Raw genomic sequence first — 20,120 nt, forward strand, 5'->3', positions numbered from 1 at the left:
AATATCATGTTACTATTGGTGTATTAAAATGAGAGTTAGAGTGATGTCACCCTATCCCCTTAATAATCCCGCCTCCTGAATCCAAGCGTTTGACACGGGGAAGGGGATCACTAACTTTATCGATGTAGAAGCAAAAGTCATTGTTCATACTTTGGTCATCATACTTCAATCTGGTTTCATCCAAATATATATATTTTTTACATCATCCATGATTTTGACATACAAAAAAACTACAGCACTAGCTGTGATGAAGTGCAGTGTAAAATACCCCTCTCATTCTCTTGCCCAACTCCTAAGAATATCAATGAACTGTTCCTAACTTTGGAACAAGGGATTGGATGCTGAAACAGTCAGTAAGCATAAGCATTACAGCAATGTACTGAATGGATCCTGTAGAGAAGAAGTCAGTGAATGACCATAATAATGACTACAGTTGATGTGATTTTAATTCACAGAAGACTGAAAATATCTGCTCACAAACTGAAAGAAATGAAATGGAAATGGACATTTAAATCATCATCAGCACTGACCCATTTTTTACGCAGACAATGTAATTCATTCTTCAACCTTGGTTTCAACAACCGTGCGATGTGATGACGTTTGACACAGTGAAATTCTAATAGCCTGAAGGATCATGGGAAACATGTTTAATGAATTCCATTAGCTGTGTTAATGGTGTTCTGTCATAGAACAGGAATCAAATCTTCCTCAGATGAAAACAGGCATTTAAAGAAAAAAATACTACTGTGATATATAATCTGATGTCTGGATTAATGTTGTTTTTTAACATAAAAATAAAACATGCAGGATGCCTCCCAAATGGGAACCTATCCCCTATATAGTGGGGAGGGGATCAATAATTGAGTGTACTACTTTTGAGCAGGGCCCATAGGGCTCTGGTCAAAAGTAGTGCACTAAATAAGAAATAGGGCACTTTTGGGACGCTGATGTAATAAATCCCTCAGATCTATATCAAGCCATAGGCCTGCTGTATGACGGGCGATAACATCCTGATCTTGAATGATGCATTACAGTAGAGTAATCCAAACAGATTACGATTATGTTTTCCTTGTCACTAGACAGATTTACTGTAGCCATATACACAAAAGTACGTGGACACCCAATCAAAATTAGTGGATGCGGCTATTTCAGCAACACCTGTTGCTGACAGATGTATCAAATCGAGCACACAGCCATGCAATCTCCATAGACAAACTTTGGCAGTAGAATGGTTTACTGAAGAGCTCAGGGACTTTCAACGTGGCACTGCATAGGATGCCACCTTTCCAACAAGTCAGTTCATCAAATTTCTGCCCTGCTAGAGTTCCCCGGTCAACTGTAAATGCTAATATTGTGAAGTGGAAATGTCTAGGAGCAACAAAGACTCAGCCGCGACGTGGTAAGCCACACAAGCTCACAGAACGGGACTGCCGAGTGCTGAAGCGCGTAAACGTAATCTGTCCTTGGTTGCAACACTCACTACCGAGTTCCAAACTACCTCTGGAAGCAACATCAGCACAAGAACTGTTCGACTGGAGCTTCATGAAATGGCTGTGCAGCCGCACACAAGCCTAAGACCACCATGTGTAATGCCAAGAGTCAGCTGAAGTGGTGTAAAGTTCGCCGCCATTGGACTTTGGAGCAGTGGAAACGCGTTCGCTGGAGTGATGATTCACGCTTCACTATCTGGCAGTCCGACGGACGAATCTGGGTTTGGCGGATGCCAGGAGAATGCTAGCTGCCCCAATGCATAGTGCCAACTGTAAAGTTTGGTGGAGGAATAATGGTCTGGGGCTGTTTTTCATGGTTTGGGCTAGGCCCCCTTAGTTCCAGTGAAGGGAAATCTTAACCCTACAGTATACAATGACATTCTAGACGATTCTGTGCTTCCAACTTAGTGGCAAGAGTTTGGGGAAGGCCCTTTCCTGTTTCAGCATGACAATGCCCCTGTGCACAAAGCGAGGTCCATGTAGAAATGATTTGCCGAGATCAGTGTGGAAGAACTTGACTGGCCTACTCTACTGGACACAGAGACAGGCCCGTTATCCACTTACCCAGAGTCAGATGAACTCGTGGATACCATACTGTCTCTGTCCAGTATGAAGGAAGTTTGAGGTAGTTTCCTGAGCCAATGCTAACTAGTGTTAGCACATTGAATAAGTCTATGGGTATCTGTTAGCATGCTGACAAGTCGCTCTGGATAAGAGTGTCTGCTAAATTACTACAATGTAAGTATGCTGTGAACTATAAAGGGTAAGAATGCTGTACTATTATAATACATGTTGACTTGCAATATTATAACATTTCATATTCATGATATACACGTTAAAATTCTTTAATATATAATCTAACGATGCACAAAACATTTTTTATTTTCTTGCTTTATCCATCCACCCATCCATTGTCAGGTTGCGGATAATTCAGCAGAGGGAATTCTGATCCCTCTTCCTGACAGGTCCCATTCCACTGAGTGTGTCCTTAGAGTCCCAGGCAGTGCCAGCAACCACGTTCCCTCCCTCTTCTTCCTTCCCCACTTCAATCCCACCGGTCTGCATCAATCACATCCTCTTCCCAGATATCAGTCTAGACATCAGCAGACGCCTAGGCCGGCCGGGACACATGCCAGGACACAGCACACAGGATACAACACATCTCTTTGTTGTGATGTGTGTGTGCGCTGTTGAATTTCATATCTCACTGCCAGCCTCATATCAGAAGAGACACCTGAGGCGTGAAATGGATGCCTTAACTACAAAGGCCAATAAGGACACCCACAAGTTCAAATGCTATTGTTTAGAGAGAAATGGATTCTGGGTGTCCTAGATGTTTGTTACGTGCCATTGGAAAGGGAAACATTATATATGGACATACAGTACATGGTGGTGTACTTTCTTTCAGATGTCATATTTGACATTTTCTGGCGAGGCCCCATGTGATGTGATGGTAGCCTGGGTGGCAGTCTTCAGGCCCACTTGTTTTTAACCTGCCAAACAGATAGCCATAAAGTATCATTGTTAAATGCAGGTTGGTAGTCTGACAAACAACAAATGGGGACAGTGAGCTGCGAGAGAGAGATGGGAGAGAGCTGCAACAGAGAGAAGTTGGATGACAGAGAGTGAGATTAAGCGAGAGAAAGAGACATTTACAGTATTAAAGACATGGTTTATGAGTGTGGAGAGCAGGCTGACAGTATAACTCAATGTAGACCATACTGAGATATACGGACATGGATAAATCAGTCACCAGGGGTGAGGCTGACCCCACCTCAGTAGTCTTCCCCTGGGGGGGGCCCAGGCAGGAGGACAAAAAATAAATAAAAAAAGGCAAACAAGGTTATTCTGTCACCACATAGCCTTCAGCCAAAATGTTAACAGGGATTTACTTGAAACTGCAGACCAGCTAAATGTAGTGCTTTTCATTTTCACTTACTTGGAATAGAAGAAGAAAAAAAACATTGTCCAAGTGTGGCACGATTGATTTATCTCCCTTTGTGCCAAGCATGATGTGTGCAATGTGAGAGGTAGCGACTGCAATGTAAGACAAGGTCTTTTTTTCTGAAAGAAGTGTAATTTCATCAACTCTATTGTAACTGTCTGGGTTGATATGTAATTCAAATCCAGGACTTGTTTCTCTTTACCGTGAAATTGAATGGCGACACACAAACAAGGGTCTCCAGAAAATGGAAATTATTTAAAAGAGCATTTTATTAAAACAAAATGCATATTTACAAGGCAGGAGGTAACAATCCTTCAGTTGGTCGAAAAGCACTATACCTTTACAAAATGGGGGATAACGCAGGTCAGTGTAGCCCATATAGGCCACTACAGACATGCTGCATTTATGGATACTGCTTACGGAGTACAGTGTGAGTCTTGAACCTGAACGCTTGAGTGCAAGACAGTTGTGCTAAAGGGAATTCAATCAGCTTAAAAAAAAAAATCCTTATCTAGACCTCTGACAGCTGCAATAGAACCAAAACCTAAAGTAAAAATGGCTTTTGAGTAGCTCGGACATTGTACAGTACACACACTCCAGGCAGTGAAAAGGAATGTCACAGCATAATTATTCACAAGAGCATTATATTCTACATTTTTTAGGGATATATATAAAAATGTCAAATACATAATTTGGTATTTAAATAATGATACAAACTCAAAAAGAAGGACTTTGAATAGTTTTAACATTGCGTTGTTGATTCACTGGAGTCAACGTGTAAACTTAGAAAAGACTCGTTGAGACTAGAACAACGTGAACTGAAAATCATATGACCTCGACACAAAATGAGCATTATAAAACAGTACTGTACTTTCTCCAATACTCCCTCTACTGTTCCATTTTCATGGAGGGATGATATACACAACACAGTAAGTCAAGTACAGAGAGAGGCGATGCAGAATAAACATGTGTCAGACTACGTTTGGTTCGAGTGCCTTAATTAGTTTCTCCATCATAGTGAGTTTCCTGATTAGCCTGGTTAAACAAGACTGAACGCGTCCAGGCTGGTTTTACCAGGCTATTTCCTGATAACATGGGTACCCGACTGGTTCTGCAGCACTCAACTCCGCTACATCGGTCCCTTGCTTTGTTTGCTTGCTACAGTAAATCGCTGCATCCTTTCAACTTGAGACCAGGAAGCCCTCTTCAAAAATAATACCTGACAGAACCATTTTAACATGACAAAAGCATTTTCTTCAGTTCCAGTTTACATCTTATGATTTCCTCTTTTCTGTGGCTCAATAGTGAAAGGCGCCTGTCACGCTATTCAGTGGCCAATGATGACATCTTATGGTTGCGTGAGCAGCATAACCAATAAGGCCCGAGGGGGTGTGGTATATGGCCAAATTACCACGGCTAGGGCAGTTCTTAGGCACGACGCAACGGGAAGTACTTGGATACAGCCCTTAGCCCGGTACAGTATATTGGACATATGCCACAAACCCCCAAGGTGCCTTATTGCTATTATACACTGGTTACCAACATAATTAGGGCAGTAAAAATAAATATTTTGTCATACCCGTAGTATAAGGTCTGATATACCACGGCTGTCTGTCAATCAGCATCCAGGGTTCGAACCACCCTGTTTATAATGTGCATTAGAACCCCCTCATTTCATAGGTGTTATCATGTCCATTGCCTTCATCTTTCCCCCCTCTCAACCAGGGCTGCCAGGCATCTCCTCTCCCCCCTTATAGCCAGGGGTGCCAGGCAGGGTCCATGCGACAGAGGTTGTCCAGGCTGTTGGCAGCAGCCACCAGGGTGTTGACCTTTGACTCACCTCCCTCAAACTGGGCCAGGTTGTGGAGCCTGGTCATGATGGCCGTCACAGCCTTCTGCACCAGGGACACTAGCTGCTGGGAGTCCATGTTCTCAGGCTGGCCTGCTGGGGACAGGGGCATGGACGTGTCCTCCTGGGTCTTCTTGTGCCACGCGATGATCTCGTCACGGAGCACCGCCTTCAGGATGCCGTCCACCTAGTGGGGGAGAAGGAGAGGAGAGAACAGAGAATGATGGGGAGCAGCAAAATGCATCTTGCGCTCTAGTAAGACTATTTATGGGAACATTGAGGAACCTAACTATGAATTCATACTAATTCAGGAACCATGAGATACTGTGAGATCATGCCATACTGAAACCACCTCGTATTGTTAACTCACCATGTTGGGTAGGGCTATACACAGCAGCCATATAAACTATAGAGGCCACAATACTAGCTAAGCACCTAGCTGGGTACTCGGTCTTCTCCACTTTATGGTGCGTTGAGGGCCTGATTGTCAGAACAACCGTCTCCTCTCCCAGTAAGTGTGTAACCACCGCTCCGACCCCGCCCACCAAAGAAAGCAGTGGCCTCTGGGATACGTCTCTAGCTGTGTGTGTGTGTGTGTGTGTGTGTGTGTGTGTGTGTATCTCTAGCTCTCTGTGTGCGTGCATCTCTGCACGCCCTCCATCCAAAAGTCCCTGTCTGCAACATCCCAGTTTGTTCACCTCCTGAAGGAAGCAGCCCCTCTCCTCTCTGGCTGTAGCTATACATAGATATATAGCTGCCTGCCTGCTGCCCTATCATTACAGGACCAACATAGATATACAGCCCTCCTCCTGCCACAGCTGGGACTGAGGCTGTTGTTTTTGTTTTGATACGCCTCAGTGAATTTCCCTCCAAGTTTACATTTGTGGGATGTAAAACACCCACACAGAATAACATCCATCAAGAATTATAGTGTCTAAATTAAGACAAGAATTGAGAAATGAGTCCGCTCACACTAAACTTAATTCAAGTATATGGTTCTACCAGTGAGTTCTACACGGTGCACAGCAGTGGTGTACCGCTGTAAAGGACAATTCTCACCAACCATGGCTTTAATTTAAACTGTGATATGCCGGTTCATTATTTTTGTCCAATAAACATAGCTAACAAACCATGAAAGTCATTTGCTGTTGTGCAACAGGTGTGTGCTTGTTGTCGGGCCTACCTTGAAGTTGGGTTGAGCAAAGCAGCGTGCCACAGCGATCATGGAGGCGGTGAGGGGGCCAGAGACGCCGATGGTGGTCAGGAACTCTGAGATGTTGGGCGTCAGACGGAAGGGCACGGGCCGGTTGGCGTCCAGGTCCCCAGTGGCATCGTTGATGTCAAAGCGGAAGTAAGACACATTCAGCTTCCCCGTGTCCTGTTGGAGGAGAGAAGTAGAACGGTTAGGATCAGTGTGTGTGTGTGTGTGTGTGCACTTCCTGATATTGCCTCATACAGTGCATTCGTAAAGTATTCAAACCCCTTGACTTTTTCCACGTTTTGTTAAGTTACAGCCTTATTCTAAAATGGATTAAATGAAACATTTTCCTCGTCAATCTACACACAATACCCCATAATGACAAAGAAAGAAACAGATTTAACATCATGCTGTGGGGATGTTTTTCAGCAGCAGGGACTGGGAGCCTTGTCAGGATCGAGGGAAAGATTAATTGAGCAAAGTCCTTGATGAAAACCTGCTCCAGAGCGCTCAGGACCTCAGGTATACCTTTGCCCCAGTCTAACAGGACAACAATCCTAAGCACACAGGCAAGACAACGCAGAAGTGGCTTCGGGACATATCTCTGAATGTCCTTGAGTGGCCCAGCCAGATCCCAGACTTGAACATGATCGAACATCTCTGGAGAGACCTAAAAATAGCTGTGCAGCGACGCTCCCCATCCAACCTGACAGAGCTTGAGCGGATCTGCAGAGAAACTCCCCAAATACAGGTGTGCCAAGCTTGTAGCATCATACCAAGAAGACTCTAGGCTGTAATCGCTGCCAAAGGTGCTTCAACAAAGTACTGAGTAAAGGGTCTGAATACTGATGTAAAATGTGATATTTGAACAACAACAAAAAATGTAATACATTTGCAAATATCTAAAAACCTTATTTTTCTTTGTCATTGTGGGGTATTGTGTGTAGATTGATGAGGGGGGGGGGGGGGGGGGGGACAATTTCACCCATTTTAGAATAAGGCTGTAACCTAACAAAATGTGGAAAAAGTCAAGGGGTCTGAAAACTTTCCGAATGCACTGTAGATTCCAGTCTGGATTCCACCGCGTACGATCACCAAGACAAGTCATGTATAAACATTCTCCTGAGGTATTCTCTATGGACATGTTACTCCTTCATAGAACCCATGGACAGGATACAGCTGCCTTCCAGTAAAGTGTGCGTGTGTTTAACTACAAAATGGCTGCTTTTATTGATCTGCCATAGACAGAGCACCAGAAAACAACATATCACCCCAAGCACATCCATAATCCCTCCATCACTCTCTCTGTCGAGTTAAGTATATACAGCAGGACTTTGTCTTTAAGCCTGCGTTTGTGTAAAGAGGGACCCGTATGATGTATGAAGAGCAAAGAGCATTCTGGGAAGATAAGCTGTTTATGGGAGAAAGGGAGTGTGCTTATGACAGCTTTATGGCAAACACATTTCATTAGAGTTTTTTTTCAGTCTCTCAAAGCTATGGCCTTGAGCCAACAGGGTTAGATGCTAGACCCCAGGAGGATCAGAGAAGCTCAGGGAGAAACTCCTCTGGCTCCGGACAGAGGCAGGGTCCTGAATAATAACACATTAACAGGTGACTGCTAATCCACTTTGACGCTGTATCAATAGACTGAGTCAACACAATACGAGGGAGGTGACATTACAATCCATACTCTGAGGATGGGGGCATGCAGAGGCCAAACCATCTCAATGCACTATGTTAGAAAAGTTGGCTATTCTAGGGGTAAAATATGGGGTTATTGGGGTGTTTATTGGGGCTAGGCTAGTGGTTACACATGTCAGTAATGTCCTTGATGTGCTAGTGCGCGTGCGCGTGTGTAATCCTGCCTGTGTCTAATGGGATCTATGGCGTGGAACAGGCAGAGAGGGGGCTTAATGCGGCCGCTTAGCTGCCCAGTGGAACGCCTGTCAGCAGATCATAGAAGAGGAGAGGGGAAAGGAGAGGAGGCTGTCCGTCTGTTCCACACAATCATCTTCAATAATGACTTTCAGAGATATACTCTCTGCTCTCCGAAAGGACCGCGCGCGCGCGTGTGTGTGTGTGTGTGTGTGTGTGTGTGTGTGTACCACTGCTCTGGTGCGACACACACACTCTGGCTCTTTATATTGAATGGTCTCTGATAGCAGAGCAAAGAGTTGGAATAAGACTGTCAAAACAGCATCGTCCCATAGAGGCTCACTGACTGACAGGGCTGCATTGATGTCATAGAGAGGAAGTCATGCATATTACCAGTCAGAGCTCATCTCTAATGAATCTAAGGGTCTAGCAGGAACATCTCCATACTGAATTAGTCTCCTAGACATGAATCCTCCTTTGACAGACTGCTTCAAATTCCCTTCGCCATGTGTCCTTGGCTGGGTTAGGTGTGTGTGCATGCTTTTATGAGTGTGAGTATGCGTTTATCTGTGTGTGTGTTAGGGTTGGGCGGTAAACCATATTTTACTATATACCGGGAGAAATGCACGGACCAGTTTTACTTTTTTGACTTTACCTTCCATAACGGTATTTCAATGTTTGGTTTGTAAAAATGTGATACGCAACTCCAGCGAATGTAATGTCCGTTTTTATAGTTAACGCTGTTTGCTACTCGAGTCGTCTTTCTTCCTCTCCTGCTGCATGCCCTGCCCTGCCCCTGTCACTCAAGGAGAGCAGTTGCTCAATCACACCATCTTCTAAATCAGAGAGGATTAGGCGAAGCATGAATGTTCGCTAGCTACATAAGGTAAGAAAACATGTAATGTAACATCAAATTAGGGTCCCCTGGAAACACTGACCAACACTTTGCTTCCTACCCTCTCAATAATTCCTCCCTGGCTTATTAATTAGCTGTCATGTCAAAACAATGTATCAAGGTGCTTCCCACTATATATAAACTATAGTTTATCATTATATGTCTATGACTCCAACAGTTCACCAATTAACTAGGCCTAGGTTTTCTGCCAATATCATGCAGCAATGCGTGGCAGTGTGGAAATGAACACAAACATGCAAGAAATGCAGAAATTGATGAAAATGATTGTTGTTTGAAGTTGGATTGAACAGTATAAAACAATCAGAATGGAGAAAGACCCATTGAAATCATTTAGAATGCATGTGTTGCCACCCTGGGGTCATGAACTACCCATAAAGCATTTTCAGAACTCTTATTATTAAAAAACATAAAATACCATAAACATTTGAAAAATCGTGATATGATATTTTGGCAATGTCACCCAGCCCTAGTGTGTGTGCATGCACGAGTCTCTGTGTGTATGTCCAGGTGTGTGTGTGTGTGTATGTCCAGGTGTGTGTGTGTGTCCAGGTGTGTGTGTGTATGTCCAGGTGTGTGTGTGTATGTCCAGGTGTGTGTGTGTGTCCAGGTGTGTGTGTGTGTATGTCCAGGTGTGTGTGTGTGTATGTCCAGGTGTGTGTGTGTGTATGTCCAGGTGTGTGTGTGTATGTCCAGGTGTGTGTGTATGTCCAGGTGTGTGTGTATGTCCAGGTGTGTGTGTGTATGTCCAGGTGTGTGTGTGTATGTCCAGGTGTGTGTGTGTGTCCAGGTGTGTGTGTGTATGTCCAGGTGTGTGTGTGTATGTCCAGGTGTGTGTGTGTATGTCCAGGTGTGTGTGTGTGTCCAGGTGTGTGTGTGTGTCCAGGTGTGTGTGTATGTCCAGGTGTGTGTGTGTGTGTGTGTGTGTGCTCGTCTCTCTCCCCCTACCTGTGCTATCTGCAGCATCTCAGGGTTGAGGCGGTTGAGGTGTAACATGAATTCAGCCAGGCCGATGAGAGACAGCTGGATGGTGAACATCTTTCTGAAGGTCCAGTAGTCTGTAGCGTTGGGGAAGGTGTGTAACGCCCACTCCCTCAGCATGCTGCGAGGTACCATGTTCCCCTGCACCTCCTTCAGAATGTCACGCAGCACCTGGTGGGGACAGGGGAGGTTAGAGTCAGAGTGTGTTCCTCTAGCCTGTACAGTAGCCAGGCGGTCATAGTGTATGTGTCTCCATGCGTATGTTCTAGACAGTACCTGGTGGCTGGCCTGTGTTCCTCTAGCCTGTACAGTAGCCAGGCGGTCATAGTGTATGTGTCTCCATGCGTATGTTCTAGACAGTACCTGGTGGCTGGCCTGTGTTCCTCTAGCCTGTACAGTAGCCAGGCGGTCATAGTGTGTGTGTGTCTCCATGCGTATGTTCTAGACAGTACCTGGTGGCTGGCCTGTGTTCCTCTAGCCTGTACAGTAGCCAGGCGGTCATAGTGTATGTGTCTCCATGCGTATGTTCTAGACAGTACCTGGTGGCTGGCCTGTGTTCCTCTAGCCTGTACAGTAGCCAGGCGGTCATAGTGTATGTGTCTCCATGCGTATGTTCTAGACAGTACCTGGTGGCTGGCCTGTGTTCCTCTAGCCTGTACAGTAGCCAGGCGGTCATAGTGTATGTGTCTCCATGCGTATGTTCTAGACAGTACCTGGTGGCTGGCCTGTGTTCCTCTAGCCTGTACAGTAGCCAGGCGGTCATAGTATATGTGTCTCCATGCGTATGTTCTAGACAGTACCTGGTGGCTGGCCTGTGTTCCTCTAGCCTGTACAGTAGCCAGGCGGTCATAGTGTGTGTGTCTCCATGCGTATGTTCTAGACAGTACCTGGTGGCTGGCCTGTGTTCCTCTAGCCTGTACAGTAGCCAGGCGGTCATAGTGTGTGTGTCTCCATGCGTATGTTCTAGACAGTACCTGGTGGCTGGCCTGTGTTCCTCTAGCCTGTACAGTAGCCAGGCGGTCATAGTGTATGTGTCTCCATGCGTATGTTCTAGACAGTACCTGGTGGCTGGCCTGTGTTCCTCTAGCCTGTACAGTAGCCAGGCGGTCATAGTGTATGTGTCTCCATGCGTATGTTCTAGACAGTACCTGGTGGCTGGCCTGTGTTCCTCTAGCCTGTACAGTAGCCAGGCGGTCATAGTGTATGTGTCTCCATGCGTATGTTCTAGACAGTACCTGGTGGCTGGCCTGTGTTCCTCTAGCCTGTACAGTAGCCAGGCGGTCATAGTGTGTGTGTCTCCATGCGTATGTTCTAGACAGTACCTGGTGGCTGGCCTGTGTTCCTCTAGCCTGTACAGTAGCCAGGCGGTCATAGTGTATGTGTCTCCATGCGTATGTTCTAGACAGTACCTGGTGGCTGGCCTGTGTTCCTCTAGCCTGTACAGTAGCCAGGCGGTCATAGTGTGTGTGTGTCTCCATGCGTATGTTCTAGACAGTACCTGGTGGCTGGCCTGTGTTCCTCTAGCCTGTACAGTAGCCAGGCGGTCATAGTGTATGTGTCTCCATGCGTATGTTCTAGACAGTACCTGGTGGCTGGCCTGTGTTCCTCTAGCCTGTACAGTAGCCAGGCGGTCATAGTGTATGTGTCTCCATGCGTATGTTCTGGACAGTACCTGGTGGCTGGCCTGTGTTCCTCTAGCCTGTACAGTAGCCAGGCGGTCATAGTGTATGTGTCTCCATGCGTATGTTCTAGACAGTACCTGGTGGCTGGCCTGTGTTCCTCTAGCCTGTACAGTAGCCAGGCGGTCATAGTGTGTGTGTCTCCATGCGTATGTTCTAGACAGTACCTGGTGGCTGGCCTGTGTTCCTCTAGCCTGTACAGTAGCCAGGCGGTCATAGTGTATGTGTCTCCATGCGTATGTTCTAGACAGTACCTGGTGGCTGGCCTGTGTTCCTCTAGCCTGTACAGTAGCCAGGCGGTCATAGTGTATGTGTCTCCATGCGTATGTTCTAGACAGTACCTGGTGGCTGGCCTGTGTTCCTCTAGCCTGTACAGTAGCCAGGCGGTCATAGTGTATGTGTCTCCATGCGTATGTTCTAGACAGTACCTGGTGGCTGGCCTGTGTTCCTCTAGCCTGTACAGTAGCCAGGCGGTCATAGTGTATGTGTCTCCATGCGTATGTTCTAGACAGTACCTGGTGGCTGGCCTGTGTTCCTCTAGCCTGTACAGTAGCCAGGCGGTCATAGTGTGTGTGTCTCCATGCGTATGTTCTAGACAGTACCTGGTGGCTGGCCTGTGTTCCTCTAGCCTGTACAGTAGCCAGGCGGTCATAGTGTATGTGTCTCCATGCGTATGTTCTAGACAGTACCTGGTGGCTGGCCTGTGTTCCTCTAGCCTGTACAGTAGCCAGGCGGTCATAGTAGCGTGAGATGGGGTTGTCGTGCTCAATGCCTTTCTTGGCACAGCGTTGCTTATAGATCTCCACCAGAGACAGAGATGATGGGTTGTCCTCTACCAGACGCATCTGAGGAGACACAGCTACCACCCTGGGGACTGGAGAGATAGGAAGGGGGAGAGTAAGCACAATTTAATAACATGGTAAACTGATTACACACATCAATACACTGTATACAACCTAACCTTGGAGGACGAGAGAGGGAGAGAAAGCCACCTCAATACAACATTGCAATACTAAACATCTACATTTTCTAAGGCAAAACAAGCCATCTTCATTTCAATACACTGTGGAAAGTAAACTAGTACACCCAACACTGCACAACAGGTCTACATATCTAACCTAAGATGTGGCAACAAGAGGTTTAGGGCTCATGTGGGTCATAATGTAACACTAGTAGAGGTTCAGAGGACAGAACCTGGAATATAATCACACCCACGGAAACATTTACATAACATGGTCAACCACCAACTGAACACTACCATTTCACTTAGAGGGAATGAGTAGAGGGACCACAGAAGTCCACATTCCCTCTTAAACAACCCAATCAGCCGCTGAGAGGGAGAGTGGGCAAACATCTGGATGGAAGGAAAACTCTGGGGGAGGACAGGAAAGAAAATTGTGTATACAATGGAATTGTGAGAGAGAGTGAGCGAGTCTCTCCCATCCCCCTCTAATGTATAACCCATCTACCTAATCAACACTGGTGTACAAAACATTAGGAACACCTGCTCTTTCCATGACAGACTATCCAGGTGAAAGCTATGATCCCTTATTGTTGTCTCTTGTTAAATCCACTTCAGTGTAGATGAAGGGGAGGACACAGGTTAAAGGATTTTTAAGCCTTGAGACATGGATTGTGTATGTGTGCCATTCAGATGGTGAATGGGCAAGACAAGTTGAGTGCCTTTGAACGGGGTATGGTAGTAGGTGCCAGGCACACCGGTTTGAGTGTGTCGAGAACTGCACCGCTGCTGGGTTTTTCACACAACAGTTTCCCTTGTTTAACAAGAATGGTCCACCACCCAAAGGACATCCAGCCAACTTCACACAACTGTGGGAAGCATTGGAGTCAACATGGGCCGGTATCCCTGTGGAACGCTTTTCAGACACCTTGTAGAGTCCATGCCCTGATGAATTGAGGCTGTTCTGAGGGGAAAAGGGGTTGTGCAACTAAATATTGGGAAGGTGTTCCTAAAGTTTTGAACACTCAGTTGCTCCAATGTCTCTCTCTTTAGATCAGAGCAGATGAGAGGAAAGACATGAGCCCTCTTATTCTATTTTGAAATGCACTTCTTTAGGTCATCAGACCAGAAGAATGTAGCCCCCTTATGAGGATGCCCTTGACCTCTGACCTGGAAGTGGTTCACCACAATACTGATAAGTCAATCACAGAAAGGCAATTTAGATTCAATCTCCCAGCCAGCCTCCCGTGGGAATAACCTTGCATCTTATTTCATTCACTCACTGACAAATTCTCTGCCCTGACACATGTCGACAATTCACCTCAATTTCATTTCTCCCATTCCTCGCTCCTCTGCCATATTTTTCTTGAAAGAAAACCGCATGTACAGTACAGCTAAAGAGGTTGCTAGGATTTAAACATCACCCGCCTGCCTTATCGGACTGTATAGACATGCCCTTGGAAAAACAGTTTAGACTGAGCTACACTTGACATTTCTACTCGCTCCTTGAATTCTCTATTCCTGGGTTGAGAGCCCAAGATACACAGAGAGGAGATTTTAGACTGCCTGTCAAAAAAACTGACAAGAAGAAAATGAGAGAAACAGATAGCCCAGACAGACCTGTAGAGTGATATATGAAAGAGGAGAGAGACAGGAAAGGGAAGGAAAGACCAGACAGACCTGTAGAGTGATATATGAAAGAGGAGAGAGACAGGAAAGGGAAGGAAAGACCAGACAGACCTGTAGAGTGATATATGAAAGAGGAGAGAGACAGGAAAGGGAAGGAAAGACCAGACAGACCTGTAGAGTGATATATGAAAGAGGAGAGAGACAGGAAAGGGAAGGAAAGACCAGACAGACCTGTAGAGTGATATATGAAAGAGGAGAGAGACAGGAAAGGGAAGGAAAGACCAGACAGACCTGTAGAGTGATATATGAAAGAGGAGAGAGACAGGAAAGGGAAGGAAAGACCAGACAGACCTGTAGAGTGATATATGAAAGAGGAGAGAGACAGGAAAGGGAAGGAAAGACCAGACAGACCTGTAGAGTGATATATGAAAGAGGAGAGAGACAGGAAAGGGAAGGAAAGACCAGACAGACCTGTAGAGTGATATATGAAAGAGGAGAGAGACAGGAAAGGGAAGGAAAGACCAGACAGACCTGTAGAGTGATATATGAAAGAGGAGAGAGACAGGAAAGGGAAGGAAAGACCAGACAGACCTGTAGAGTGATATATGAAAGAGGAGAGAGACAGGAAAGGAAAGGAAAGACCAGACAGACCTGTAGAGTGATATATGAAAGAGGAGAGAGACAGGAAAGGAAAGGAAAGACCAGACAGACCTGTAGAGTGATATATGAAAGAGGAGAGAGACAGGAAAGGGAAGGAAAGACCAGACAGACCTGTAGAGTGATATATGAAAGAGGAGAGAGACAGGAAAGGGAAGGAAAGACCAGACAGACCTGTAGAGTGATATATGAAAGAGGAGAGAGACAGGAAAGGGAAGGAAAGACCAGACAGACCTGTAGAGTGATATATGAAAGAGGAGAGAGACAGGAAAGGGAAGGAAAGACCAGACAGACCTGTAGAGTGATATATGAAAGAGGAGAGAGACAGGAAAGGGAAGGAAAGACCAGACAGACCTGTAGAGTGATATATGAAAGAGGAGAGAGACAGGAAAGGGAAGGAAAGACCAGACAGACCTGTAGAGTGATATATGAAAGAGGAGAGAGACAGGAAAGGGAAGGGAAGACCAGACAGACCTGTAGAGTGATATATGAAAGAGGAGAGAGACAGGAAAGGGAAGGAAAGACCAGACAGACCTGTAGAGTGATATATGAAAGAGGAGAGAGACAGGAAAGGGAAGGAAAGACCAGACAGACCTGTAGAGTGATATATGAAAGAGGAGAGAGACAGGAAAGGGAAGGAAAGACCAGACAGACCTGTAGAGTGATATATGAAAGAGGAGAGAGACAGGAAAGGGAAGGAAAGACCAGACAGACCTGTAGAGTGATATATGAAAGAGGAGAGAGACAGGAAAGGGAAGGAAAGACCAGACAGACCTGTAGAGTGATATATGAAAGAGGAGAGAGACAGGAAAGGGAAGGAAAGACCAGACAGACCTGTAGAGTGATACATGAAAGAGGAGAGAGACAGGAAAGGAAAGGAAAGGAAAGACCAGACAGACCTGTAGAGTGATACATGAAAGAGGAGAGAGACAGGAAAGGAAAGGAAAGACCAGACAGACCTGTAGAGTGATATATGAAAGAGGAGAGAGACAGGAAAGGGAAGGAAAGACCAGACAGACCTGTAGAGTGATATATGAAAGAGGAGAGAGACAGGAAAGGGAAGGAAAGACCAGACAGACCTGTAGAGTGATATATGAAAGAGGAGAGAGACAGGAAAGGGAAGGAAAGACCAGACAGACCTGTAGAGTGATATATGAAAGAGGAGAGAGACAGGAAAGGGAAGGAAAGACCAGACAGACCTGTAGAGTGATATATGAAAGAGGAGAGAGACAGGAAAGGGAAGACCAGACAGACCTGTAGAGTGATATATGAAAGAGGAGAGAGACAGGAAAGGGAAGGAAAGACCAGACAGACCTGTAGAGTGATATATGAAAGAGGAGAGAGACAGGAAAGGGAAGGAAAGACCAGACAGACCTGTAGAGTGATATATGAAAGAGGAGAGAGACAGGAAAGGGAAGGAAAGACCAGACAGACCTGTAGAGTGATATATGAAAGAGGAGAGAGACAGGAAAGGGAAGGAAAGACCAGACAGACCTGTAGAGTGATATATGAAAGAGGAGAGAGACAGGAAAGGGAAGGAAAGACCAGACAGACCTGTAGAGTGATATATGAAAGAGGAGAGAGACAGGAAAGGGAAGGAAAGACCAGACAGACCTGTAGAGTGATATATGAAAGAGGAGAGAGACAGGAAAGGGAAGGAAAGACCAGACAGACCTGTAGAGTGATATATGAAAGAGGAGAGAGACAGGAAAGGGAAGGAAAGACCAGACAGACCTGTAGAGTGATATATGAAAGAGGAGAGAGACAGGAAAGGGAAGGAAAGACCAGACAGACCTGTAGAGTGATATATGAAAGAGGAGAGAGACAGGAAAGGGAAGGAAAGACCAGACAGACCTGTAGAGTGATATATGAAAGAGGAGAGAGACAGGAAAGGGAAGGAAAGACCAGACAGACCTGTAGAGTGATATATGAAAGAGGAGAGAGACAGGAAAGGGAAGGAAAGACCAGACAGACCTGTAGAGTGATATATGAAAGAGGAGAGAGACAGGAAAGGGAAGGAAAGACCAGACAGACCTGTAGAGTGATATATGAAAGAGGAGAGAGACAGGAAAGGGAAGGAAAGACCAGACAGACCTGTAGAGTGATATATGAAAGAGGAGAGAGACAGGAAAGGGAAGGAAAGACCAGACAGACCTGTAGAGTGATATATGAAAGAGGAGAGAGACAGGAAAGGGAAGGAAAGACCAGACAGACCTGTAGAGTGATATATGAAAGAGGAGAGAGACAGGGAAGGAAAGACCAGACAGACCTGTAGAGTGATATATGAAAGAGGAGAGAGACAGGAAAGGGAAGGGAAGACCAGACAGACCTGTAGAGTGATATATGAAAGAGGAGAGAGACAGGAAAGGGAAGGAAAGACCAGACAGACCTGTAGAGTGATATATGAAAGAGGAGAGAGACAGGAAAGGAAAGACCAGACAGACCTGTAGAGTGATATATGAAAGAGGAGAGAGACAGGAAAGGAAAGACCAGACAGACCTGTAGAGTGATATATGAAAGAGGAGAGAGACAGGAAAGGAAAGACCAGACAGACCTGTAGAGTGATATATGAAAGAGGAGAGAGACAGGAAAGGAAAGGAAAGACCAGACAGACCTGTAGAGTGATATATGAAAGAGGAGAGAGACAGGAAAGGGAAGGAAAGACCAGACAGACCTGTAGAGTGATATATGAAAGAGGAGAGAGACAGGAAAGGGAAGGAAAGACCAGACAGACCTGTAGAGTGATATATGAAAGAGGAGAGAGACAGGAAAGGGAAGACCAGACAGACCTGTAGAGTGATATATGAAAGAGGAGAGAGACAGGAAAGGGAAGACCAGACAGACCTGTAGAGTGATATATGAAAGAGGAGAGTCAGAGAGGAAAGGGAAGACCAGAAGATGTAAAACAATAGTCCAGAGAGTTGTCCCAGGAATAATGTGTTTCTCTTGGTGGTCTGAGACTAGAGACGGTGGCGAGAGCTAGCCCAGTGTGTGTCATACCAGTAAAGAAGAGGTGTCTCTTGGTGGTCTCCTTCCTCTTCTCCAGACAGGGGTTGAGCAGCCTCAGTAGCTGCAGGACCCTCTCCTCCCTGCGAGACTCAGTCAGACAGGCATCGTTCATCACCAGGTAGGGGTAGATCTTCCCGTTGTGACCTCTGATGTAGAGACGTCGTGCTGCCGTGTTGTGTTTCTGGACTATCTCCACTCTGGGCATGAACCTGAAGGAAACGCACAGACACACAGTTGGTACCTGGAGGTAATGGATGTGTAACACTTGTGTGTGCACGCGCTCTCTCTATATACACGTGTACCCTCCTCACCGTGCGATCTTGATGTAATAGTGTGTGGGTTTGGGCATGAGGAACTCCCCAGGGATCTCCACCTCGGCGGTCTGGGCTGAGAAGTTGCTGAGGAAGCGGCACTTCTCCTCGATCAGGAAGAACTTGGGCAGCTGCTTGGTCTTGGCCTCCAGGATCTTGATCCACTTCTTGAGCTTAGAGATGAGGTTGTGGAGCTTCATGGAGCCAGGCACGCTGAAGTCAAAGTCTGCATGGAGACAGATGACCAGCAGGAGGTTATTATTAAGTGGAGGTAGACACTGTTAGAATAGAAGGAAGCCAACACCAAAGCCTAGACGGACAACTATGAAATTCAAAGTATGGGTTCAAATGGTTTATCTATTAAGGGTCAAAGATAATCTAACAATTTTTGATTTTCGACGGATGGATATAAGGCAATAAGATAAATGACCAATGACAGCAAAGCTGAGACTGAAAAGAACCAATGCGTAAGAGGCAGAAATAAGCGTTTTCCACCCAGTCCCCCATGGAGCTAGTCTACTGATATAATCACAAGGGTTTACATTTCATATTCAAGTCACAACTGACATTGTGCATATTCTTGGGAGGGAGCGGTAGAACAAAAGGTGCAAGCAGAAGGGGAGCCACGGTGATGACCCCAGGACATCTTTATCAAGCAGGTACAAACCTGCTCCATTATTACAAGCCTGTTGTGCTCTGCTTGCTGTAATGAAACCATGAAAGTGTATCAGAGAATGAAAGGCCTTGCCATTTCAAACCCCCTTTCTGAGTGAACTCTTACACTTCAAATAAACCTTTTAAAAAATCCAATGTTCCTTCGTAGCATCCATTTTACCTGCCTGCTGTTTGCTAGCCTAGGGGAAACGGTGAATTAGGCTAGTCTTGTTGAATTGCCAATGATTCAGCAGCATAAAAGTATATATAACCTACAAATAGAATACATGAACTGTGGCTGTCTTTATTTTACAAGAATTCATTACTGTCTCAATTGTTTTGTGAAGTAAAAAGGTAGGTAAAAATAAGAAATAATAAGAGAGCAGAAAAGAACACATTTTGACACATTGGAGCTTGGCCATATAGTGGAAACTGAGTCAGAGCAGAAGTAAGGAGGGCTATTTTAGCCCCTTTTTTCTCTGACCGCTGATCAGTCATCTCATGCTTCTGTGAACAACAAGCCCCCTTCTCTCTGATCCATAGTCTCCTAAAACAGCTACCTTCTCCCTGACTGGAGACTGGAACACTAGGAGGCATGTAACTCTCCCTCTTTCACTGCCCTCTCCCTCTCTGCCCCCTCTCCATCTCCCCCCCCTCCCCTCATAACCAGAGAACCACAGTGGTCGGTGGTCCGTCTCTATAAATAGCCCCTAGACTTTATCGCAGCAGCAGGAAGTCTCAGGTGAGTTATACTCAGTGGTTTGTTCAGCTATAGATGTAACGGCTGGATGACCACTGGTTGGCTGACTGGACCTCAGAGCCAATCAGTCTCATACAACAACAACAGCGGTGCAGAAGGCTACTGGTGTGATTGTGTGTTGAACTGCTATATTTGTTATTGATAAAAATAGAAGATGTGTTGAGAGTCCGGTAGATTCAGTGCAGGGAGACTTATTCCTGTATGTTCAC

General features: G+C 45.7%; 1 protein-coding gene across 6 annotated transcripts in view; it reads right to left on the reverse strand.

Annotated features, from left to right (window-relative positions):
- Window positions 1–3,686: 3,686 nt before the first annotated feature.
- Window positions 3,687–20,120, reverse strand: part of trrap (transformation/transcription domain-associated protein) — an 89,755-nt gene continuing 73,321 nt past the window's right edge. For all 6 annotated transcript variants that reach the window (XM_082970503.1, XM_082970501.1, XM_045710319.2 and 3 more), the window contains 6 exons: window positions 18,498–18,723; window positions 18,178–18,395; window positions 12,620–12,804; window positions 10,219–10,422; window positions 6,468–6,662; window positions 3,687–5,471 (listed from right to left, as the gene is read on the reverse strand). In XM_082970503.1, coding sequence (XP_082826629.1) covers window positions 5,187–5,471; window positions 6,468–6,662; window positions 10,219–10,422; window positions 12,620–12,804; window positions 18,178–18,395; window positions 18,498–18,723 — 1,313 coding nt within the window. In that variant the 3' untranslated portion in view covers window positions 3,687–5,186. The remainder of the gene's footprint in view (window positions 5,472–6,467; window positions 6,663–10,218; window positions 10,423–12,619; window positions 12,805–18,177; window positions 18,396–18,497; window positions 18,724–20,120) is intronic.

Source organism: Salmo salar, chromosome 28, assembly GCF_965601325.2.
Source record: "Salmo salar chromosome 28, fSalSal1, whole genome shotgun sequence".
Lineage (NCBI taxonomy): Eukaryota > Metazoa > Chordata > Actinopteri > Salmoniformes > Salmonidae > Salmo > Salmo salar.